Source organism: Oratosquilla oratoria, chromosome 28 (assembly GCF_046742065.1).
Source record: "Oratosquilla oratoria isolate Oo_2021 chromosome 28, ASM4674206v1, whole genome shotgun sequence".
NCBI classification, from domain to species: domain Eukaryota; kingdom Metazoa; phylum Arthropoda; class Malacostraca; order Stomatopoda; family Squillidae; genus Oratosquilla; species Oratosquilla oratoria.
The window spans coordinates 987,501-1,013,210 of NC_134804.1; the positions used below are offsets into that span (position 1 = coordinate 987,501).

A 25,710-nucleotide genomic window follows, 5' to 3' on the forward strand; every position below is an offset into this window, starting at 1 on the left:
CACACACACACACACACACACACACACACACACACACACACACACACACACACACACACACACACACACACACACACACACACACACACACACACACACACACACACACACACACACACACACACACACACCACACACACACACACACACACACACACACACACACACACACACACATATATATATATATATATGTATATATATATATATATACATATATATATATATATATGTATAAATGTGTGTGTATGTATGTATGTATATATATATATACATATATATATATATACATATATATATATATATATATATACACACATACACTGTGGAAGTAGGAGGGAGGAGGGAGGAAGGAGGAGGGAGAAGGGAAGAAGGAAGGAGGAGGGAGGGAGGAGGTAGGAGGATGAGGAAGGAGGGAGGAGGAGGGAGGTGGGAGGAGGGAGGAGGAAGGAGAGAGGAGGGAAGAGAGAGGAGGGAGGGAGGAGGGAAGAGGGAGGAAGAGGGAAGAGGGAGGAAAGGGGAGGAGAAAAGAGGAGGGAGGAGGTAGGAGGAAGGAGGGAAGAGGGAGGAGAAATGAGGAGGGAGGAGGGAGGAGGAGGAGGGAAGAGGGAGTAGGAGAGAGCAGGGGGGTAGGAAGGAGGAGGAGGTAGTATGTGTGTGTGAGCGTCCTTGAATATGTGCGCGCGCGCGCGTATACATATCTATGTGTATAAAGAATAAAGTTTTCCAGTTTTTAAAATTTCCTGGCGTTTTTATGACCACCTTCCGAAATCCGGCAAAAATGTTCCATTGTGTAAGGATTCTGATTGGCTGAGAGAGTGGTGACGTCACGGCAACGGAGACAACTGATTGGTCGAGAGTGGTGTCGTCACGGCAATGGAGACGACTGATTGGACGAGAACACTGACGTCACGGCAATGGAGACGACTGATTGGACGAGAACACTGACGTCACGGCAACGGAGACGATTGATTGGCTGCGAGCGAAGGGCAGGAAGCACAAGAATAAGTTTCCCCAACTTTACGCCTCACTCAAAAACCTCAGTAACAGCCACAATTAAGAGATTCCATAGGAAAATATTGGGGTTCAACAATATTTATGAGTAATTTTTATTGCCTTTATGATTAACCTAACGAGAAAGAGAAAGAGAGAGAGAGACGACGGGAGAATTTGACGACAACGTCGGGAGACTTTGACGACCCCTTTTGGAGACTGAAGACTCCTTCGGGAGATTTTGAAGACTCCTTCGTAAATCCCGCGGAATTTCCACGGGACTGCTAGAGAGAGACGACGGGAGAATTTGACGACAACGTTGGGAGACTTTGACGACTTCTTTTGGAGACTGAAGACTCCTTCGGGAGATTTCGAAGTTGAATAACCGTGGAATTTCCGAGGGTCCTATGTGACATGACAAACGATTCAATTTTTTTTATTGCCTTTATGATTGACCTAACGAGAAGGAGAAAGAGAGAGAGAGAGACGAGGGGGCGAATTTTACGACAACGTCAGTAGACTTTGACGACTCCTTTTGGAGACTGAAGACTCCTTCGGGAGATTTTGAAGACTCCTTCGTAAATCCCGTGGAATTTCCATTTATTCAAAGCTTAACGTGTGACGTCATGTCGCGTTGCTTTCTGAGCTCCTAACAGAACTTCACGAAAATAAGTAGATAAATAAATAAATAAATACACAAATAAATAAACAGTATTCAAACGTCTATACAAGTTTAATCATAGGTTACATGAAGATAATAAAACGTCTATAAATGTTTATTGTGACATGACATAAACGATTCAATTTTTTTTATTGCCTTTATGATTGACCTAACGAAAGAGAGAGAGAGAGAGAGAGAGAGAGAGAGAGAGAGAGAGAGAGAGAATTTGACGACAACGTCGGGAGACTTTGACGACTCCTTTTGGAGACTGAAGACTCCTTCAGGAGATTTTGAAGATTCCTTCGTAATATTTCAAAGTTGAATAACCGTGGAATTTCCGCGGGTCCTATGTGACAAAACATAAACGATTAAAAAATGTATTGCCTTTATGATTGACCTAACGAGAAAGAGAGAGAGAGAGAGACACACGACGGGAGAATTTGACGTCGGGAGACTTTGACGACTCCTTTTGGAGACCGGAGACTCCTTCGGGAGATTTTGAAAACTCCTTCTTAATATGTTACGAAATAGCAAAAATTATATGTACTCGATGAAGAGTACGATCTCATAATATATTTCGACGGAGAAATTAAAGAGGAAGAATCGGAAAAGTTTATGAAACATTATTTTGCAGGATACAAGAATTTTACTATGAGTGGTGGTAAAAACCGTTTCGAGGAATACCAAAAGTATTACATCGATCGGAAATACAATGATTATATAAAAAAAACCGCAAACTCAAGGAAAAAAGATTTTTAAAAGGGTTAGAGAAGCCCATACAGTCAGAAAAAAGGTTATTTTTGCCAGTATAACATAAGTCACGTCGCACGGTCCTGAAAACATTTCACACAATTATACTAAAATGGGCATAATTCACCCATGACATTGGGTTATTTTAATGAAAAAATATGATGAAAACCTAATTCATGAAGAAGTTAAAGATTAAGCATGATTTTTGTCAGTCTATCATAATTTTTAGACTAATTACACTAAAATGGGCATAATTCACCCATGACATTGGGTTATTTTAATGAATAGATAAAAATCTAATTTATTATGAAGAATAAAATATTAAGCATGGTTTTTGTCAGTCTAGCATGATTTTTAGTTGTCTAACATATTCCCGTGTGACGTCATGTCGCGCGGTCGTGAAAACATTTCACACATTTATACTAAAATGGGCATAAACGTCCCATTGTGTTAGGATATTTCTATAGCTACCATATACCATATCAAGCGTTGCTGCAATGGATGAACGTGGTTCAAAGAGTAGAGTACAGAGAAAGAGGAGGTTTAACCATTTTTGGGCCTGGGTTACGAAGACGAAGAAGTACCAAAAGAAAGTGTGCAGAAAAACTATGCTCTTCGTAAAGAATTGACCAGGGAGCACAAGAATGAGTTTCCCCAACTTTACGCCTCACCCAAAAAAAACATAGTAACAGCTACAATTAAGAGATTCCATAGGAAAATATTGGAGCTCAACAATATGTTACGACATACATACATACATCATACATATACCAAGGCTTTTTCCCCCTTCCAAGGGAGGTAGCCAGAAAGGGAAAGGCATAAAAACACTCCCACCCATTTCATCCCTAAATACACTTCACACCCCTCCCACCCTCTCTCTCATCTGAGCACCTCCTGGATGACGGGTTATCCCTGCACCCTGCCCACCGCCCTGGGTCAGAAGCAGTGTCGCAAGACACAGTACATCCACAGCAAGGCCGCTTCATTTAATCGGCGACCCCCCCTCTCCGTCCCCCTTTGCATATAAGGCGAGGACGGGGAGAAATCCCTTCGGGCTGCGTCAAAATTCACTCACACATACTACCCCACCCCACCCCCCCGCCCATTTCTCCTCATGCAGTCACAACATCATCCATATACAACCATTCTCCACTCACCTCTGTCTTCCGTCCTCTCCCTTCCTTCCTCAACAGACATTCCCCTCTTCCCCAAAGCCCCCTTCACCCCATCCATCCACCTCATCCTAGGACGTCCCCTCATGTTCACTCCCTCCACATCTGCCTTCCATACCTCTTTCACTAGTCTTTCTTCACTCATTCTTTCCATGTGTCCAAACCATCCTAATACTCTTTCATCAACCCTATCTCCCAAATCCTTTTTCACCCCTGTTCTCCTCCTCACCTCCTCATTTCTCACTCTATCCAGCCTAGTAACCCCCACCATACTTCTCAGACATCTCATCTCAAACACATTCAAGCTCCTTCTCTCTTCTTCTCTTATGTTCCACGTTTCTGCCCCATACAGTGCTGTTGGCACAATCACTCCTTCATACAGTCTCCTCTTAGCATCCATTCCCAAATGTCTATTCCTCATTACACTCTTTAAACCACCAAGGCATTTACTCGCTTCTCTCAATCTATATTCTACCTCCACCTTCACTCCACCTTTTCCTGCTACACTTGCACCCAAGTATCTAAAACTCTCCACTTCCTCCAGTCGCTCTCCCTTAATGTTCACTTCCAGTCTACTGCAACTTTGACCCCTTGTACATCTCATCACCTTACTTTTACCCACATTTATCTTTAGCTTTCTTCTATCACATACTCTCCCAAACTCTGCCACCAGCTTCCTCAATCCCTCCTCTGACCCTGCCACAAGCGCAGTGTCGTCCGCAAACAACAGCTGGCTCACTTCCCACTTTTCTCCATTTTCTTTAACCATCTCCAATCCCTGACCCACTACCCTAGCATTCACCTCTCGCACCACCCCATCCATGTATAAGTTGAACAGCCAGGGCGACATAACGCATCCTTGACGAAGTCCCACCTTTACTTCAAACCACTCACTCTCTCCATTTCTAATCCTGACACATGCTCTACTACTCCCATAAAAACTCTTGACAGCTCCCAAAAGCTTTCCTCCTATCCCATAAATATGCATAACCTCCCACAGTGCCTTTCTGTCTACCCTATCATAAGCCTTTTCCAGATCCATAAAAGCCCAAAAAACATCCTTCCCCTTTCCTATAGCTTTCTCACATATCTGTCTTACCACAAAGATCTGATCTACACAACCTGTACCTGTCCTAAATCCACACTGTTCCTCACCAATTACTCCTTCTGTTCCTCTCCTAATCCTCTCAATTAAGATCCTCCCATAAGCCTTCCCTACTACACTTAACAAGCTAATCCCTCTGAAACTACTACATTCACACTTGTCCCCTTTTCCCTTATAAAGAGGAACTATACAGGCACTTCTCCAGTCCTCCGGTACCCCACCCTCTCTCCAGCAAACATTAAATAACCTCACCAACCAGTCCACCATCACTGAACCTCCCTTTTTCAGACATTCTGCATGGCATCCATCCAGACCAGGTGCCTTACCTGCTTTCATCATCTTTACAACTGCCTTCACTTCATCCTTCCTTATTACTCCTCCATTCTCCTCACTCATCACTCTCATTTTCTTCGCATTTCCCACTGCAGCTATCTTTCCTTCCCTATCCTCCTTCACATTTAGCAACTCCCTAAAATATTCTGCCCATCTTCCCCTTACTGCCATCTCTTCCATTATCATCTCTCCATCTGTACCTTTTACCTTTTCTTCCCTACTTGATTCGCCTCCTCTTCCTCTCTTAATTTCTTTCCAAAACATCTTTTTATTACTTTCAAAATTTTCTGTCATACTCCTACCCCATTTCACATCTGCTCTCCTCTTTGCCTCCTTTACCTTTTGCTTTACTTCTCTTTTCTTTTCTTTGTACCTCTCATATGACTCCCCGTCCTCTTTTGTAACCAATCTGTGAATGCTCGCTTCTTCTCTTCTACAACCTTCTTTGTTTCCTCATCCCACCATTCACTACCCTTTTTTCTATTTCCCCCTGTCCTTCTTGTTCCACACACCATCCTTGCACACTTTAAGACTCCCTCCTTGAAACATCCCCATTCCTCCTCCACACCCATCTCTGCTCTATCCTTTACTCCCTCCCACTCCTCCTTCAGCTTCTTTTCGTACTCCTTCTCCTTTTCCTTTTCATTCAAGGAGTTCACTCTAAGAACCTCCCTACCTTTTGTCCCTTTCCTCTTTCTCCATCTATCCTCCACTCTCAGCTTACCTTCCACCAAAAAATGATCTGATATTCCCCCAACCTCTCCCCTCAGCACATGTACATCCTTAACTCTTCCTATCATAATCCTATTTACCACTACATAATCCATTAGCGCTCTATCTACCACCTTTTCCTCCACCACCCTCTCCCATGTGTACTTATGCTTGACTTTCTTCCGAAACACTGTATTTGCTATCATCAACTCTCTTTCTAGACACATTTCCACCATCAACTCTCCACTACGATTCTTTCCTGGAACTCCACACTTCCCAACCACTCCATCGATTGGACCATTTCCCACCCTAGCATTAAGGTCTCCCAGTACTATTACATTGACATTTCTTCCTAAACCCTCTATGCACTCATTTAAATCTATCCAAAAGGCCTCCCTTTCTTCCACGCTCTTCTCACTGCCAAGCCCATATGCACTTACAAAGACCCACATCTCCTTTCCCAGTTTCACCTTCATCCACATTATCCTTGAGGAAACCTCCTTCCACTCCACTACCTGTTTACCTAACTCCTCACTTACTAGAATAGCCACCCCTTCCCTCCCTCGCCCTCTCTTCACTCCTGATAACCTCCCACTTACACTCCCAAACTTACACTCACCCTTCCCTTTCAACTTAGTTTCACTCAAAGCCAACACATCCATCTTTCTTCTCACAAACATACTACCTATCTCTTCCCTTTTACTCTCATCTGTACCACATCCACGCACATTAAAAGACCCAAACCTTAGGGTGCTGGCCCGAGGCCCTCCAGCACCCCTTATGCCTTCACATTTCTCTTTAGGAATATGCCCCGTGGGGCTACAGGGAGAAGGATGCCTAGTCCCTCTCCCCGTCCCTTTCTTCTCGCCTCTTACGATCCAAGTGGGAAACTTGGTGGCAGTATTCTTTTCCCCCACCACAGGGAATTCCCCCATCACAGAAAGAGAATACTCAGAGAAATAGTACAGGACAGCAACAAGGGGTTGGGGGACAGCATAACGGAGGGACAGTCGTAGTATAAAAGTGTCATCATTTCTCTATGAACAGAATTTCTTCTATCATAGACAAAATGATGTGTGTCTCTGGTCCGTAGGGGCGCCCCATATAGACCCTAAAGTATCGACTGCATGTTACTTTGCCACAATAACAAGCAGCCAATACCCCAGACGGGTATACATAAATACATACATACATGCATACATACATACATACATACATATACCAAGGTTTTCCCCCCTTACAAGGGAGGTAGCCAAAAAGGAAAAGGCATAAAATCATTCCCACCCATTCCATCCCTGAAAACACTCCACACCCCTCCACCCTCCCTCCCATCTTAGCACCTCCTAGATGACGGGTCATCCCTGCACCCTGTCCACTGCCCTGGGTCAGAAGCAGTGTTGCAAGACACAGCACATCCACAGCAAGGCCGCTTCATTAAATCGGCGACCCCTCCTCTCCGTCCCCCCATATAAATGAGAGGACGGGGAGAAATCCCTTCGGGCTGCGTCAAAATTTTGCTCACACATACTACCTCACCCCCCATCCCCCCATTCATTCCACCTCATGCATCACAACATTTTCCATATACAACCATTCTCCATTCACCCCTGTCTTCTGTCCTCTCCCGTCCTTCCTCAACAGACATTCCCCTCTTCCCCAAAGCCCCCTTCACCCCATCCATCCACCTCATCCTAGGACGTCCCCTCATGTTCACTCCCTCCACATCTGCCTTCCATACCTCTTTTACTAGTCTTTCTTCACTCATTCTTTCCATGTGTCCAAACCATCCTAATACTCTTTCATCAACCCTATCTCCCAGCTCCTTTTCCACCCCTGTTCTCCTCCTCACCTCCTCATTTCTCACACTATCTAGCCTAGTAACCCCCATCATACTTCTCAGACACTTCATCTCAAACACATTCAAGCTCCTTCTCTCTTCTTCTCTTATGTTCCATGTTTCTGCTCCATACAGTGCTGTTGGCACAATCACTCCTTCATACAGTCTCCTCTTAGCATCCATTCCCAAATGTCTATTCCTCATTACACTTTTTAATCCACCAAGGCATTTACTCGCTTCTCTCAATCTACATTCTACCTCCACCTTCACTCCACCTTTTCCTGCCACATTTGCACCCAAGTATCTAAAACTATCCACTTCCTCCAGTTGCTCTCCCTTAATGCTCACTTCCAGATTATACGAAATAACAAAAATTACATGTACTCTGATGAAGAGTACGATCTCATAATAGATTTCGACGGAGAAATTAAAGAGAAGAATCGGAAAAAATTATGATACATTTTTTTTTGCAGGTTACAAGAATTTTACTAAGAGTGGTGGCAAAAGCTGTCACGAGGAATACCAAAAGTATTATATCGATCGGAAATACAATGATTATATAAAAAACTGCAAACTCAAGAAAAAACAGTCTTTTAAAAGGGCTACAGAAGTGAGAAAATGTGAAGAGAGGAGAAAAAAGGAACACGTGGAAAAGGAACGGGAAGCCGATAGAGCCCGTAATAAAGAAGACAAGGAACGCAAGAAAGGGGAAAGTGAAGCCGATAGAGCCCGTAAAAAAGAAGATAAGGAACGCAGAAAAAAGGAAAGGGAAGCCGATAGGGCCCGTAAAGAAGATGAAATAGCAAAAAGAAAGGAGCAAAATAAAGCAAAAAAGTTGAAAAGGGCCAAGGAAGTGCAAATTCGGAAACGGATTAGGGAGTTAAAAAAAAACAGGGATTAACAGTGAAGTTAACCGATGATGAACAAGCCACGTTAGAAGAATTAAGGCAGGAGAGGAAAGAAAAGCATATCATTAGTGAAATTGCGCAAACTACCAAGGGCCCGGTAAGTTACGTGAAGATAGAGTTATTTGTCATAGCGTTGGTAAATTCGGTGCTTTTCGATGTAAACTGTGCAACGCGTTGCTTTGGGCGAAGGAAAACAGGATGTTGTGTTGTTCTTTTGGACAAGCCATTTTCGAGAATTAGCTCCTTTGACCGGAGAATTATTAGACCTTTATAGGAGCCAGACTCCCCTTTCGGAAAAGTTTCTTTCAAATATCATTGCGTTTAACCGCCTTTTTTGCTTTACTTCCTTTGTGACACCCACCATATTACAAAATCCCTCTGAAAAATCGTTTGTTTATAAAATTAGGGGTAATATCTATCAAAGATTGGGTTATATAAAGCCTCGTTATATGACAGAAGGGATGAAAATAGAAAACTTAAAAATATCAGAAAACGGTATCGGTGACATGGATATAAAGGATTGTGGGTAAGCGAAGACAAGTTTTCGTGTTGGCCAAAGTAATTACTGGGAAAAACAAGAGGAGTTCCTAGATTTGTATTTCTATTATGATCAGGAATAACAAATAAAATTGCGCACCCAACAAGTTACAAATAATATAAACTATAAACATAAAACCGTAGAATGGTAAAAGAAAACGCAAGCTAGACGTAAAAGAGAGTTAAGGGAAATAGAGGATAATAAAAATATCGTAGAAGTTTTACAAAGATTCCTTTTGGCAAATAATAAGACAATTGGAGCTCTCTTAGCGGAATTTGAGAGTGCTAAGGAACTAATGGAGACTTATATGAAACAACAGGAAGTTATACCTGAGGTCGCAATAATATTAAAATCAGCTGAGGGGGTGAATACTAACGAACACAAAGGTGTTTACAACTTGCCTACAGCGAAAGCTCAAGTAGGGGCTATAGTGGATTTGGACCCGTCTGTCTCTGCAAACCTACGGGTTACCATACGTTCTCCCAGAGTACATACGAAATATGATACCTTCATTCTAAGTCACACAAACTACTTTTACGATATATTCCAATATCCACTACTAATACCTCACGGAGATATGGGTTATACGCGCAAATTGAAAAGGCAAAAGAAGGTAAACGCACTAAGTTCAGCTAAGATTGATGTACCAAAGGATGGTAAAAGATTATCACCATGTATGTATTACGCAAACCTTTACATGGAAAGAAAGGATGTCTTCAATTATTTGACTAAAGGACGCATGCTTTTTCAGCAATTTGTCGTAGATAATTACGTTAAAGTAGAATCACACAGACTATGCTTTATAGTTGACAACCAGGCATCTATACGCAGAGAAAGGTGTGACATATTAAAGGCGGACGTTGCATCGGCCAAAGAAAGGGGCCAAAGAATTATAATCCCGCCAACTTTTGTGGGCGGTCCGCGTTACATGAAACAGCGCCAGCAGGATGCATTGGCGTTTGTAACACACTACGAGAGTCCCGATTTCTTTATTACGTTTACGATGAACCCAAAATGGGAAGAGCTGCGGGCAGCTGTGGTAGAAATGAAAGGGAATCCAAATACCGGCTGCTGCGATAGACCCGATTTGGTTATTCAGGTGTTTAAGTTAAAAGTAGAGGCTTTAATAGATGATTTGACTAAAAATCACATTTTTGGCAGAGTTAAAGCATTTCTATACAGCATTGAATGGCAAAAACGAGGTCTGCCTCACGTTCACATTCTTTTATGGATGGAATATAGGGTAACAGCGGAATTTGTCGATGAATTCGTGCCGAAACTCCCGATAAAGAAAAGGAACCCAGATTGTACGAGATCGTAACAACTTGCATGATTCATGGGCCTTGCATCGGTTTTGATGAAACTAACATTTGTTGTAAGGAAAGGTTAAAGAAGAATGATGTTTGTGGTAAAAACTTTCCAAAACCATGTCGGAATGATATATTATTTGGAAATAACGGTTATCCCCAATACAGGCGTCGTGCTCCAGGAGAGGGAGGCTTCACGTTCGAACGTAAAATCAAAGGAAAGACCATTACTGTGGATAATTCCTGGGTCGTACCATATAATCCCTATTTATGCCTAAAATACAACGCTCACATCAACGTGGAGTGTTCCTCCATCAAGTGCATAGCGTACGTCACAAAGTACGTAAACAAGGGGTGTGATAAGATTCTATACACCAAACATAAGGAAGGCGAGCCGGTACACGAAGTGCGTAACTACCTCGAGGCAAGGTACATAAACGCAAACGAAGCTACTTGGAAGATCTTCAAGTTCCCAATCCATAGGAGTTTCCCACCGATTACTTCGCTCGATTTGCACTTGGAAAATGAGAAGGAAATTTATTACAGGGAAACTGATTTGGAGCACAAGCAAATCAAGATACCCAATTAACAGCATTTTTCAAGCTTTGCAAAACGAACGAGTTTGCTAAAACCCTGTATTACCCCGAAGTTCCAAGTCACTTTGTGTACGATAAAGACAAGCACACGTGGCACGAGAGGATGACAAAAACTTCATCTTTGGGGCGTATGCGAGCCGTCGACAATAAGACGGTTGAATTATTCTACCTCAGAATGCTCCTGACACACAAGAAAGTTCCTACGGGTTACACAGATCTGCGTACAGTAGACGGGATCCTTTACGATACCTTTCGGGAAGCCGTAAAAGCGATGGGTTTGTTGAATGACGAGGAAACGTGGAAGAAAACTATAATTGAAATTATAAAGCACACCAATGATTGATCGCAATTGCGTGCTACATATGCAAGTATGTTGGTGTTCTCTGATTCGGAAGACCAATCGGATATCTGGAAAGAAACGAGGGACTTATTTGCAAGCGATTTCTTAAGAAGTTCGGGTTTAGACGAATACAATGACGAAATCTACTTGGATGCGCTCGATGACATACAACAACAGGTTTGGAACTGTGGTGGTGGTGAGATAAGCGCTTATGGATTGCCTCCTTCAAGGGGGAAAGAGAAAACCTCAAGTGTAATTAGACGCGAAAAAGCTTATAATACCGATAGATTGAAAGAAGAGGTTTCAGAAAAGATTGTATTACTTAACAAGGAACAGCGTGCTATTTACGATGACGTAATGGTGTTTTTTTCCTGAATGCCCCTGGTGGGACGGGGAAATCGTTTGTGTTGAACCTGTTATTGGATACTGTACGTGCAAATAGTGAAATACCATTAGCTGTTGCTTCCTCGGGTATTGCTGCTACAGTTTTACACGGAGGCCGAACGGCCCATAATATGTTCAAAATTCCAATAATGGAGCACAATGAAGTGGAACCGTGTAACATTAAGCTAAATTCGGAGCTTGCAAGGCTGATTAAGATGACTTCACTTATAGTTTGGGACGAAGTGGTGATGGCTAACAAAAATACAACAATTGCATTGGATTGCACTGCTAAAGACATAACGGGTAACAAACATTGTTTTATGGGTGGCATTCCGTTCGTGTGTGCGGGTGATTTTCGAGATTTTGCCCGTCATCAGAGGTGGAGGTAAGAATGAAGAGTTAGTATATCATCAAGAACGCGTTTTTCTGGGAGGATTTACTTAAGTTCAAATTAGTACAAAATGTTAGATTGAAGGCTGAGGATAAAGAAACAAGGACATTCGCAGAAAAATTGTTAGGGATTGGCATGGGTGAAACAGATTCAGGTTTCCAAAGAAATTTGGTATTTTGGTCAAAACAAAGGATGATGTAATCGAAAAGGTCTACGAAGAGCTCGAAGCTAACGCCAACAGCTATCTAAATGTTCAAAAAAGAGCCATAATATGTCCTAGAAACGAAGACGTGGATTACATAAACGAGGTGATCTATGAAAGAATCAAAGGTGGTGAACATATATACAGGAGTGAGGATAAACCGATCGGAACCGATGAAATTGAAATTCAAACTTCGGTATATAACAAAATAAATTCCCCTTCTATTTCGTTACATGAGTTGAAACTAAAGGTAGGATGCGTTATCATGATAGTGCGAAACCTATGTCCACCTAAACTTTGTAACGGTACCCGTATCATGGTTACGAATCTGGCAAAGAACATAATTGTCGGGAAGATTTTAGGTGGGGTGTTTAACGGTGTTCAGGTCATTATTCCAAGGATTTCCCTAGCATCCAACGATACACCCGTCAACTTCTCCCGAGGACAATTCCCCGTCAAATTAAGTTTTGCTATGACAATTAATAAATCGCAAGGGCAAACTTTTGACAAATGTGGGTTATTGTTGGATTCGTCCGAATTTCTTGCCCATGGACAGCTCTATGTGGCATGTTCAAGGGTTACAAACTGGGACTCATTAATTATCTTCCGAGGTTACCATAAGGTTAATGGTGAATGTGTGGTGAAAAATCCGACAAACGTGGTATATAAAGATTTTTTTTCGGACATGCCATCCATTAGGAAGGGAGAGTCTTTAGTGAAAGGTATCGACAGCGAACAGGTAATTCCAGAAGAGGAACCTGAATTGGGAACCGTTGAGATTCCTGCTTCAACCTATAATATTAGTGAAGAAGCCGCAACGGCAATGATCCTACCTGATTAAGACTATGCCGTCGACGAATCAGAATCAGATACATCTGTCCCCCTTAAGGTTTGGGAAAGGACTTTCCAAGAAAAAGAAGAACTGAAACAAGAAATATCTCAACTCCTCGAGATCATAAGGAATATTTCAAAACGGGATGTCGATGAGTATATCGAGAGTGTCCCATCGGAAAAAAATAAAAAATAAAAATAAAATAAAAAAGACCGGAGGTCCTGGAGCGAGCGAAGCGAGCAAGCGCCGTAGTCCAAGGCAACCACGGCGTAGCCGGTGCCTCTATGTATATAAAAAAATAAAGTTTTCCAGTTTTGAAAATTTCCTGGCGTTTTTATGACCACCTTCCGACACCTTCCGAAATCCGGCAAATATGTTCCATTGTGTAAGGAATCTGATTGGCTGAAGAGACAACTGATTGGCCGAGAGTGGTGACGTCACAGCAACGGAGACGACTGATTGGACGAGAACACTGACGTCACAGCAACGGAGACGATTGATTGGCCGCGAGCGAAAGGCAGGGAGTACAAGAATGAGTTTCCCCAACTTTACGCCTCACTAAAAAAAAACTCTGTAACAGCCGTGCGAAGCGATCTAGCGCCGCAGGCCAAGGCACCATCGGCGTAGCATCATCTGTGTCGCGCGAACTGGGCAGCCGCGCAGGACCTCCGAAGAGGATCCTACCTACGGGAGTTCGGGATGCGGAACTCGAGGACCCGAGTCAACGAACCAAGCGAATGTTATCGCTACGAGGGATCCCCGTGACCGACACCTTTACTCGCAGTGGCGGTAGGCTGCGAGGACCAAGGTCCTAGAAGTCTCTACCTCCAGGGCAAAAGACAAAAAAAGGAAGAAAGATAAAATAAAATAAACAAATAAATAAATAAAATAAAAAAAATAAAAACGAAAAGAGAAGAACCTTTTGAAAGGATCTTCTCCAGCGCTGAGACCCAGAGCCCGAAGAGGTCTCAGGAAAAAAGAGAGCACAACTCGAGCACAAGACCATTGTTGGAAAACTAAACGAAACGAAATGAAACTAAACGAAACGAGACGAAATGAAATGAAACTAAACGAAACGAGACGAAATGAAATGAAACAAAATGAAACGAAACGAAACGAAATTAAACTAAATTAAACAACAAAACAAATTAAAAACAAAAAATAGATAATAACGTAAATGAATAGGTAAAGCATATCGGCTCTTCACGGTCGGGAGGCGAAGAACTCCAAGGACAACCTCGACCCATAGTTGAAGCATCATCAGTTAAGTGTTGCTTAGTGCAAGGATTTGCACTCGATTGGACAAGAGACTGCTTAACTTCGACAAAGTGCGACGGTTTATTCCTACTGGCGTCTTTACTTGGATTTGCATAACAACATCTCTCCGGCAACTTCTGCGACGGCACTGGTGCCAAATTGCAACAACCTTGCAGTTCCTTTGGATCCATCATCGACGTGGAGAGCGGGGTTCCTGAAGCCCTGGTGACTCCTGGACCTGGCTTGCTACCTGGAGGAGCGCAACATCCATGGTTGACATCCACCGGCGGAGACCCTCATCATGTGGACTTGGACCTGCAACCGAAAGGGAGTGGACGCCACGTGGTACCAATTATCAGTCTCGAATGGTTTGGAATAGGCCTAGTGAGCCAGGAAATAGTGGTTAAGAAACTCACGTTTTGCCTCGAAACTCTGACGTCAACCTTGATCAACGGCCGCACGGAAATGGACCCTGACTATTGAATAATTCTAGAACCTTCCCCAGGAATTTTTGCCAGTGGCTATATTAAATGTAGGAACTTAGAGGAAAGGAGAAGCATTTTTTACTGATAAAGGAAAAGAAAGTCGACATACCTACTTTATGTGAAACAAGGCTTGCAAGAAAAGGCAGTTGGGTTTTGCATGATAACTATCATTTAATAATGGAAGAGCAGATACCAAACATGGAGTGGTAGCATTATTACATGGCGAACTAGCACAAAGAATCACGAGACTGGAGCAGAAAAACGAGAGGATTTTGGCTTCCTGACAAATTAAATAAATTTAAGTTACAAGCCGCGGGCTTCGCCCTCCCCGGCTTCGCCGAGGGCTTGGCTGCGCAAACAGCGGCCTACGGCCGCAGTGCTCCGCGCTATAATCCCACGATAGGGATCCCGTGCTGGGGATCCCGTGTTGGGGTTCCACCCCGAGGCCGAGGCCGAGGCCAAACCCAAGGGACATTTTTTCCTGGTCAGTTCAAGGGAACATGGCGACCACTGAGGACTTGCGACCACTGAGTACTTGCGACCACTGAGGACTTGCGACCACTGAGGACTTGCGACCTTTGAGGATTTGCGACCTTGGAGGATTGTTACCTTTAAGGACTTGTTACCTTGGAGGACTTGTTGCCTTGGAGGACTTGTTACCTTGGAGGACTTATTACCTTGGAGGACTTATTACCTTGGAAGACTTATTACCTTGGAGGACTTATTACCTTGGAGGACTTATTACCTTGAAGGACTTATTACCTTGGAGGACATATTATCTTGGAGGATTTACAACCTCGTAGGACTTGCAACTTCAGAGGACTTGCACCCTCGTAGGACTTACGACCTCGAAGGGCTTGCAGCCTCGAAGGGCTTGCAGCCTCGAAGGGCTTGCAGCCTCGAAGGGCTTGCAGCCTCGAAGGGCTTGCAGCCTCGAAGGGCTTGCAGCCTCGAAGGGCTTGCAGCCTCGAAGGGCTTGCAGCCTCGAAGGACTTGCAGCCTCGAAGGACTTGCACCCTCGGAGGACTTGCACCCTCGGAGGATTTGCACCCTGGAAGGACTTGCACCCTCGGAGGACTTGCACCCTCGGAGAACTTGCACCCTCGGAGGACTTACAGCCTCGAAAGGCTTACTGCCTCGGAGAACTTACGACCTCGGAGGACTTACAGACACCCCTCTCCAAGACATGTAACATTTTTTAAATGTGTCACCTTTGAAATGGTTTAATTTTTATTGCTATTATTTATATTATTATAAATTTTATTGATTTATTTTTATTCATTTATCATTATTATAATTTTTCCGCATCCGACCTAGTTATGGACCAAAAGGTCTCCTGTCGGGAAAACCCCTTACACGGGTGTGCCCAAATTGCCGTAACACGCTGGTTCAGTTTTGGTCAAAATGAGCAGAATGGTCAAAAGTCGAAGAGTTTATTTTTAGGTAGTTACAAGCCCACCGGCTGCGCCGGCCCGGCTACGCCGGGGGGCTTGGCCTGCGGCGCGGGCGCTGCGCGCCCTGGGCTACGCCCACTTTGCATGAAAATAAAACACTTGAATTATATTGTTTTTTTTATTTCTCATCAGCGACTACAATACTATCATTAATTTTATCTTTTTCCGTGGTGGAGACGGGGTACTGTCTTCATCGTCGCTTTGCCGCTTGACAACATCCTTGATCTCCTCGATGAACTTTTCCTGGTTTTAAGTTAATTTTTTGAGTACTGATATGATATCCTTCATTTCTTTTTTCAAAGTAACAGTTTCGGAATCGCTTTTATCTTGGTCGTTATCCTTGTCATCATTGAAAACAAAGTCTGGGAGAATATCTTTACGGCGTCTTCTTCTGAGATGTTATAAATTTCCTTTGGGATTTCTCTGATTCCAAACTCTGGTTCTTCTTCGGCGATCGCAGAATTTTCACCGCTAGCAACGACGGCCGGTGGTTGTACTTGAGGACTGGGCGTAGCCTCAACAAAAAGTTCTTTATATACACAGTTGTTCGCAGGCCTTATTTTATATTCTCCATTTACATTATGCCAGCCGGTATAATGAAATAACAAATCCCAGCTCGTTACTCTTGAACACGCCACGTACAGTTGTCCGTGAGCAAAACACTGTACTGAATCCAGAAGTAGCCCGCAACGTTCAAACGTTTGTCCTTGACTCTTATTTATCGTCATAGCATAGCTTAGTTTGACCGGAAATTGCTTACGCTTGAAATGAACTAGAGTATCTTGAGCCTCTAACGGGATTCTAGGTATCATCACTTGCTCTCCGCGGTAACTTCCACCTAATATTTTCCCGACTAAAACATTCTTTTTCAAGTTTGTCACTATGATTCTTGTCCCGTTGCATAGCTTCGGTGGGCAAATGTTTCGAATGATCATTAGCACACTCCCTACCTTTACCCTAAGCTGATGAGGCGGAAGGGATGGGCTTGTCATGGCGTTGAAAACTGAAGTCTGTATATCCGTTCCTTCTTCGACTGCAACATCAACACTATTGTAAACGACTTCCTTCTCTTTTAGTTTCTCGTGAATCATCTGATTGATGTTGTCGACATCATCATTCGTAGGTGATACTATAACTCGTTTTTCAAAATACGACGCGTTCAGGTAGTTATTTTCTGTCATCATAAACTTTATCAACCAACTCTTGGCGAGATTTGACTCTAACACCAAAGTCTTCGTCGAATTCAACGGGACCCTCACTTTGAGATCCCAATTGTAATAATTTCTGAGGAAATAGAATGTTTTTTGTGTCATCCTTCTTCAGACGTACATTTTCTGTCAACTCTAACTTTGTCAGATCGTTCCACATATAACTTGACTTAATGCAATGTTCGAGTTCCTCGTTCTTTCCACCGCCTCGGATAACAGGGAGAATTTGTCTGAAATCCCCTGCGCAAACAAACACCTTACCTCCCATAAGCTTTTCGTTCTCGAGAACATCTCGTAACGTAATATCAAGTGCGGTCAACGTGTTTTTATTTGCCATCACTATCTCATCCCACACGATCAAAGATGTTAATTCTAATAACTTTGCAAGTTCTGAGTTTTTCTTAATGCTACATGACCTGACTTCGTTATATTCCATTAGCGGAATCTTGAATATGTTATGAGCAGTTCTTCCTCCCTTAAGAACTGTAGCTGCAATACCCGAAGAGGCTACCGCCAAAGCTATCTTGCCCTGAGAACGTACCGAGTCCAACAACATGTTCAAAACGAAGCATTTACCAGTGCCCCCTGCAGCATTCACAAAGATTCCATTGTTCAAAGGATTACAAAGGCGGAGCATGCCGACAGGAGACCTTTTGGTCTATATCTAGGTGGTCGGATGCGGAGAAAAAAATCATAATAATAAAATAATAATTATAAAAAAAACTATAATAATGTATGCAACAAACAAAATACATAAAAAAATGCATAGGAATAGTTGAATAACAAACAAACAGGTAAACAGTAAATAATAATAAATTGACACATAACTAATGATAAATGAAAATCAAACACAAATGATAACAAAGCAAAAACAAATAATATAAAATAAATTATAATCATTACAGCATCTTGCTTAGGTGTTTATCTAAATGATTCTTAAAGCTTCGAACTGAACTACATTGCACTACCTGTGCAGGAAGTTTATTCCATTCATTAACTACACGGTTGGCAAAGTTGTTTCTACCCACTTCCAAATTAAATATATTTCCGGATAGATTGAGACCATTGTTTCTTGTCTGATTCTCATTCAATGTAAAAATTTTGTCACTTTTGATGTTGTCAATTCCCTTTAGAATCTTAAAGACCTGTATCAAGGGACTGTGGGAAGTGCTTATAGGTGAACGTGTCATAAAAGTTGTTCAATTTCTTTGGTGAACTTATGTATACTTACTCTGTCGGAAAGAGTATTATTGCATACTAAATTGTTTTAGTAACATGTATATATTACGTGTAGTTAATTTTTTTTATGATAGTATCTGTAATCATTGAAGTATCCATAGGCATAGGTAATCAGCCTACTATGTAGGAAATGAAAGATTAGAGTCTTGGGAACAACTTCATTAAATTTGATTTTTTCCTATTCTCTTTTATTTTTTTATGATTTTTTTTTATTTTGAATAGTAGAAACTTCAGTGAAAATCTGCTATGATAAAAAAAAATTAATTTACAGTTTCCTTTATTTTTTCTAATCAAATTAAAGAATTACTCTTTCTCTTTACAAATTCGAAAGAATGAATGAAATCGGACAAAAAGAAACAGAGATATGGCTATTTAAATATAAAAAACATAAACTTTTCAGGAGAGGCATTTAAAGTTTAAAGGAGCGCACCGGCATTTAAAATCCTCCGGCCGCGTACTCACTCGTGACATTGTCTATTCTTTTACGTTTCCGTTTAAAACTTTAAACAAAACTGAACTGGCTATCGAAAATTTGACTTTATTTCAATATACAGAATGTTTTTTCATGCAATGGGGTTGCCAGATGTCGCCAATAATTTATCTATTTAATTTTATATATAAGAACAGAAACGGAATTGAGCTGTAATATTTGGTCGAAGTGTTACAACCATCATAGAGAATCTTTTGAATACCTGTTGGTAGAATAAAAGATAATACGATCGCATGCATAACTGGTAGGCTAACAGATACGCGACAGGGCGACATCCTTTAACCTTTAGCTTTGAAGAGATACTGAGATCCTTGTGGTGATTGACGATTAGTGTTGGGCAAGTTGCCAGATATCTCCATATGTATTAATTATAGTAAACAAAACAGAACTGAGTATCAAAATTTTGACTTTATTTCAATATACAGAATGTTTTTTCATGCAATGGGGTTGCCAGAGGTTGCCAAAAAAAATTCGATTTTATTCTATATATAAGAAAAGAAACGGAATTGAGCTGTAATATTTGGCCAAAGTGTTACCACCATCATAGAGAATATTTTGAAATGTTTATCTAAAATTCGTTAATTTTAGGGAAAACAGATTCATATGTTTTAGTCGATTTTCGTATGATTTATTTTTGATATTTGGAATCAGTTTTGTGGCTCGCCGTTGTACTTTTTCCAGTCTGTCAATGTCTTTAATGAGATTCGGTGACCATACGGAAACAGCATATTCCAAATGTGGACGAACTAACGATTTATGTAGTTCTTGTACCGATGTCCGAAATGTACAGAAACAGCATATTCCAAATGTGGACGAACTAACGATTTATATAGTTCTTGTACCGATGTACCGATGTCCAAAATGCACTCGGTACATCACTGCATCGTACACTTGTTTTTGTTTATCGTTCAAAAGTAATTCTTTCTGTGCAACTTCCTCCTTCAACTTTTCTTTGTTATAAGACCTCTCTTCGAACGACATTTGAAGTCTTTTCCCCGCCCCTCGAAGGAGGCAACCCATATTCAGTGATGCTTCCCCCTCCACAATTCCACACGTGTTTTTGAATGTCATCTAATGCGTCCAAATATATTTCATCGTTGTATTCAGTTAAGTTGTTGATGTGCAGATAGTCACTGGCGAACAAATCTTTGTTTTTTTCCCAGATCCCTGATTGATCTTCAAGATCCGAAAATACCAACATGCTTGCATATGTCTCTCGAAGTTGTTTCCTATCGTTCGTGTGGTTGATTATCTCCAAAATTGTATTTTTCCATGTTTCTTCATCAGCTAAGAGACCCAAAGCTTTGACAGCTTCTCTATTAGAGGGATACATTTTACCGTCAATTGTGCGAAGATCTTCGTATGACGTAGGACCTGGTTTATGCGTAAGCAGGAGCCTCAAGTAAAAAAACTCTACTGTTTTGGTGGTCACCGCACGAATACGCCCCAGCGAGAGGGTACGGCCTTTTCGTTCTTCCCAACTTGAAGTGTTGGCGTTGTAAATGAAATGGCGCGGCACCTCGTGGTAGTGTAGATCGGCAGCGAAGCTATTATTTGAACACAATTTGAAAAACGCAGTCAACTGCTTGTCTTTATTCGTTTTCTTCTTCATCTCTTCTTCTGACGTGTTATCATTGTAAAACACCTCATTTTCTCCTTCCAAATGTAAATCGAGTGTTGTCACAGGAGGATAATTTTTATGAATATCGAATTTAAATATTTTCCAAGTAGCTTCGTTAGCATTTACAAATCTTGCTTCTTGATAATTTTCAACCTCGTTTACATCTCCGTTGTCGGACGTTTTAGTGAAAAGAATGCGATCGCAACCCTTGTTCACGTATTTATTAACGTAAGCGATGCATTTGATTGAGTTTGAGCATTCAACGTTTATATGAGCATTATACTTCAAACACAAATACGCGTTATATGGCACCACCCATGAATTGTCTATAGTTTTTTTCTCACCTTTAATTTTTATTTCGAAAGAATTACCTCCTTCTCCAACCGATCTTCTTTTGTATTCTGGGTATCCATTGTTTCCAAACAATAAATCATTTCTGCAAATCTTAGGGAAACCTTTTCCACATTTTTGTGCTCTTGAATGTTTGCCCTGACAACAAAGGTGTGATTCATCGTAGCCTTTACATGGCCTATGAATCATACACTTTGTGACAACATCGTAAAGTCTTGGTTCTTTTTCCTTGTCGGGAATTTCTGCTGAGATCAATTGAGAAACTATATCCGCGGTTACGCGTTCTTCCATCCACAACAATACGTGCACGTGAGGATGTCCACGTTTTTGCCACTCTATGCTATACAGATATGCTTTAATACGACCAAAAATATGTTTGTGTGTCAAATCTTCTATTAGGCTATCAACTTTCAACTTAAATATCCTACTTACTAAATTGGGGCGGTCACATGCTTTTGTTTCAGTGGAACCTGTTTTGTTCATCCCCTCGCGTAACTCACTCCAATTTGGATTCATAGTAAAAGTTATGAAATAGTCTGGAGAGCCATAATAAGAGAGCGTCTTGTCGTTGCTTCATGTATCGAGGTCCACCAACAAAGGTGGGAGATAACACGACTCTTTGTCCAATGTCATTCTTGTTCGTAACGTTCAATATGTCCGCCCTCTCTTTGCGTATTTGATTCTGATGAAGTTCCAGAAACGACAATTTGTTAGATTCAACCATCACGAAATTGTCTACTGCAAATTGCTGAAACAGCCTTCTACCTTTGGTTATGTAGTTGAAAACGCCTTCTCTTTCCATGTAAAGTGATGAATAAAACATAGCTGGTGAAAGTCGGTTATATTTCCCCTCTTTTTTCCCAGATTGACATTTTTTGGTCATTTTGTAAGAGTACCCTATGTCGCCGTTGGGAATGAGTAAAGGATACTGGAATATGTCATAAAAGTAATTGTTATGGTCCAATATTTTGTTAGGAAATTTCGTGTTCGCTGCAGGGGAACTTATTATTATCTGAAGGGGGTCTTTGTCTGGACTCAAATCAACTATCCCTCCAACTTGCGAGGAAGACGTGGGTAAATGGTAAACCCCTTTATGCTCTCTCGTATTGATGCCTTCGGCTGTTTTTAGCGTTATGGACATTTCAGGAATTTTATCGGTCTTTTTAACGTAATCGTCGATCAATTGTCTTGAAGATTCAACTTCTTTGAGCATGCCCGAGACACATATTGTTAACCACTAAATAATCATACAATTGACTTATAATAGTTTCGTTTTTCGCAACTTCATTTTCCTCTCTTTCTCGACGCTTTTTACTCTCTTTCTGTAATTTATCTTTGTGTGGGTAAAAAAAATCGCACATCCTCTGAACACGTAACTTTAATTGTTGTTTCTTATCGTGGTAGAAGTAAAGATCCAAAAATGAATTATCAGACTTCCAGAACGACTTTTCTTTACCAGCAATTAATTCTGGTTTTAGAATTCCGATTTTATGATACACTTTTCCTTGAATCTTGTAACATAACGAAATTTCTTGCTTGTTTTGAAGTGTTCCTGAGGTTTTAAATGACGTAAAGGAAATTAACGTGTTAAATCCGACTAAATTCTTTAGAAAGCGATTCGATAAAGGGGACGTTCCGTTATATAAAGCCTCAAGATCGCCGTTGAGTTTCGTCGCTAAAAACATTGATGTTTGTCCCACATTACAACATATGGTTCTACGTTCTTTTTCCCATAGTAACGCTTGACAAAACTTACATCTGAATGTTCCAATTTCACCGATCGAATGAAGTGGAACCCCTTTCTTATCAGCCTCTCGTAAAGATCCTATGTAAACCGTGGATAACCTCTCTAACGACTCCACAAATATATATATATATATATATATATATATATATATATATATTTTAGTTTGTTACGTTGTTCTCGCAAGTCATCTATATAGGCGGTTTGTGCTGATGTTAAACCCCCATTTAAAATGCCCCCCTTGGATTTTTTTAATTCCTTTATTCCCCTAAGCAATAATTTTTTTTTAGCTTGCTTTTCTTGTTTCAAAACTTTGCGAACCGTTAAAGCTTTTGCTTCAGCCTCTCTCCGTGCCTTTCTGGCCTCCTTCTTCCTTGTTCGTTCCTCTTCCTCGGCTTTTTTACGGTCCTCTTTTTGAATACGAACCATTTCAATTTTCTTTAGTCGTTCTTTCTTGTCTTCAATACGTTTCTTAATCATTAAATATTTCGCTTCTTGAATTACGTTGACGTTTTCTTCCACTTTCGTGTCTGTGCTTTTACTAATTTGATCTCTTACTTTTTTAATAACGTACTTGTTAACTCGATCTATTCGCCTCTGGGCTTTAAAAGTTCTTTCAAGATATTACTCTTGATAATCTGTGTGATCCGATTTACCACCCTTTTTCGTAAAACTTTTGTACCCTGCGAAGTAATGCTTTTCAAATGCACACAAACTCTCTTGTGAAATTTCCCCATCAAATGCTTCGAGAGACTCAAAAATTTCGTCGCTATATTTGTAATTTTTATCTTCTTTCAATCTCTTACTAAATGTTAATAGTTTTCGATGGAACAACTTTATTGATTCTCTCACTGAAAATGTATTGATATTGCCGTATAAATTTGGAAAACTCGAACCATGTTCACGCTTCAATTCACCCATTCGTTTTTTGTTTTCGTTCAGAAAAGCTTTGGTCATTTTTTTTTTCTGCGTAATCCATTTCCAAAAATGACGATTTCTCAGCACCTTTAACCTCGATGACTCGGGCATCTTTAACGCGGGTAAAGAAGCGTCCTAAACACAAAACGCGAATATACACTTATGCCCGCCAGGCGACCGGGCGATGTAACCGATTTGCCCCAAGCGTCGCTGGCCGCAGGAAAAGAAAATTTTCGGAAGACAAATATTTTTATTTAGTATAATTAATCAACATAGAAGTCTACGCACCGCAGCAAGGTCGACCGGCAGAAAAAAAGAGAAGTATTCTGTGAATCCCTCCAGAATGTTAAGGACGACTTTCCATACGTCGAAAATATATTTATCATGGGTGATCTGAATGGACACATTGAAAAAGACCGCAAAGGATTTGGTGCGGGTAGAATAGCATACAGCAAAAAAACACTGACAAACCCATAATTCATATTATGTTAAAACATAACAAGATTTTTCATAGATGTAAAAAACATAATATTGATATCGTGCGGTTCAGACCACAGGCTAGTTGTGGGCAAACTAAAACTTGCCAAATCAAAACTTCTAAAGAGTACGAGAGATGAAGGATATAAAGAAACATTCCAATGCAGACTAAGATAAAAATAGAGCCGAAGATGCTGGAAAAGAAGATTTGGTAGGACGCCTTCCATTCGGCTGTCACGGCGAACCGTGACAGAGAGAGAGAGAGAGAAAAAAAAAATTGTATATAGATCAACAATTCAGATGCTACAGATTGCCACCCATATTCGGGATGAAGCGAGCGTTATTCCGCTACTCCTTGACTGCCAATGACACAAACCGAAGGATGAGTTGTACTGTGCTGCAGGTTAGTCGTATAGTAGGACCTGGGACCTGTGGGTAGGTGGGTACTCGTATTACTTTCCATTCGTGGTTGAAAGGAAACTCAACCGTCATTGGTGCTTTTATTCTTCCAACATCAATCCAACTGCTTCCCAAACCGGGGGAGGGAGGGAATTAAGAACTCGCGTCCCGAGCCACTTCACATTTAATTTGCGACTTGTGCCTGGTAACTGGGTTTCATTTTTCACCCAAACTAAGGAGTTGAGTTCAACACGTTTGCTCAGTTTTTTTCTATTTGCATAATGGATAAATGTTTTTGACATTTTAGCGTGGGTCTTTTGGATGATGTCGTGAGCTCGAGCAATATCAGAGTCCATCACTTCATCATCTATTGAGGGTAATTCACTAAGGATGTCTCTAAAAGGCCTCCTACTAAAAAATACATAATGAGGCTGTTCACCCGTTGTGGCATGTATAGCACAATTAAGAGTCCTCTAAGTCTCTCCTAAATATTTTGGCCATTGATATGGATGACCCTGGCACATGACATTGAGCAAAGTTTTCATTGTTCCGTGCATCCTTTCCGAGATACTATTACCTTCGGTATGGTAGGGTGTAATGAAAACAGTGTTTATGTTGTGGGACTTGCAAAGATCTCTAAACTGCTGAGATGTGAATTCAGCACCATTGTCAAGAATTACACACTTTGGAACTCCAAAATCATTCAAATACTTCGCAAAGTTTCTACTGACAACCTCTGTATTCTTGTTCCTAAGTGGGTAAAACTTTACATAGCGTGAGTAGTGATCAATGATTGTAAGAACGTATCTGTATCCATTTGCTCCAGACACCATGTCTGTCAAATCAATACTGATACGCTCCAAGGGTTTGGTTACTGAAGGTAGTTCTTGGAACTTCTGCTGTAAGGATGGACTGTCTTTGTGGACTTGGCAGGTGATGCACTCTTTAACATATTTAATTACATCAGATCTAAGTGAAGGCCAATAGAAGTATGTCTCCAAAGCATC

At 41.2% G+C, this 25,710-nt stretch overlaps 2 protein-coding genes across 2 annotated transcripts; one reads left to right on the forward strand and one right to left on the reverse strand.

Annotated features, from left to right (window-relative positions):
• The first annotated feature begins 12,493 nt into the window (after positions 1-12,493).
• Positions 12,494-13,069, forward strand: LOC143040202 (ATP-dependent DNA helicase PIF1-like). The gene has a single exon (XM_076210869.1). It carries the CDS (start codon positions 12,494-12,496, stop codon positions 13,067-13,069), a length of 576 nt encoding a protein of 191 aa, XP_076066984.1.
• A 1,438-nt stretch (positions 13,070-14,507) lies between these two features.
• Positions 14,508-18,020, reverse strand: LOC143040203 (ATP-dependent DNA helicase Pif1-like). Its single transcript, XM_076210871.1, has 4 exons — positions 17,726-18,020; positions 16,637-17,514; positions 16,442-16,499; positions 14,508-14,632 (listed from the first exon to the last, which is right to left on the reverse strand). The coding sequence occupies exons 1-4, from the start codon at positions 18,018-18,020 to the stop codon at positions 14,508-14,510; spliced, it is 1,356 nt and encodes a 451-aa protein (XP_076066986.1).
• Positions 18,021-25,710: the final 7,690 nt, after the last annotated feature.

Excerpts from the sequence above, each read along its gene's own strand:
- LOC143040202 (XM_076210869.1), top strand. The coding sequence starts at position 12,494 with ATGATAGTGCGAAACCTATGTCCACCTAAACTTTGTAACGGTACCCGT.
- LOC143040203 (XM_076210871.1), bottom strand. The coding sequence starts at position 18,020 with ATGTTGTTGGACTCGGTACGTTCTCAGGGCAAGATAGCTTTGGCGGTA. Across the intron at positions 17,515-17,725 it reads GAACGAAAAGCTTATGGGAG|TGAGGGTCCCGTTGAATTCG; the intron begins GTAAGGTGTTTG and ends GGGATCTCAAAG. Across the intron at positions 16,500-16,636 it reads ACATCTCAGAAGAAGACGCC|GAAAAGTTCATCGAGGAGAT; the intron begins GTAAAGATATTC and ends ACTTAAAACCAG.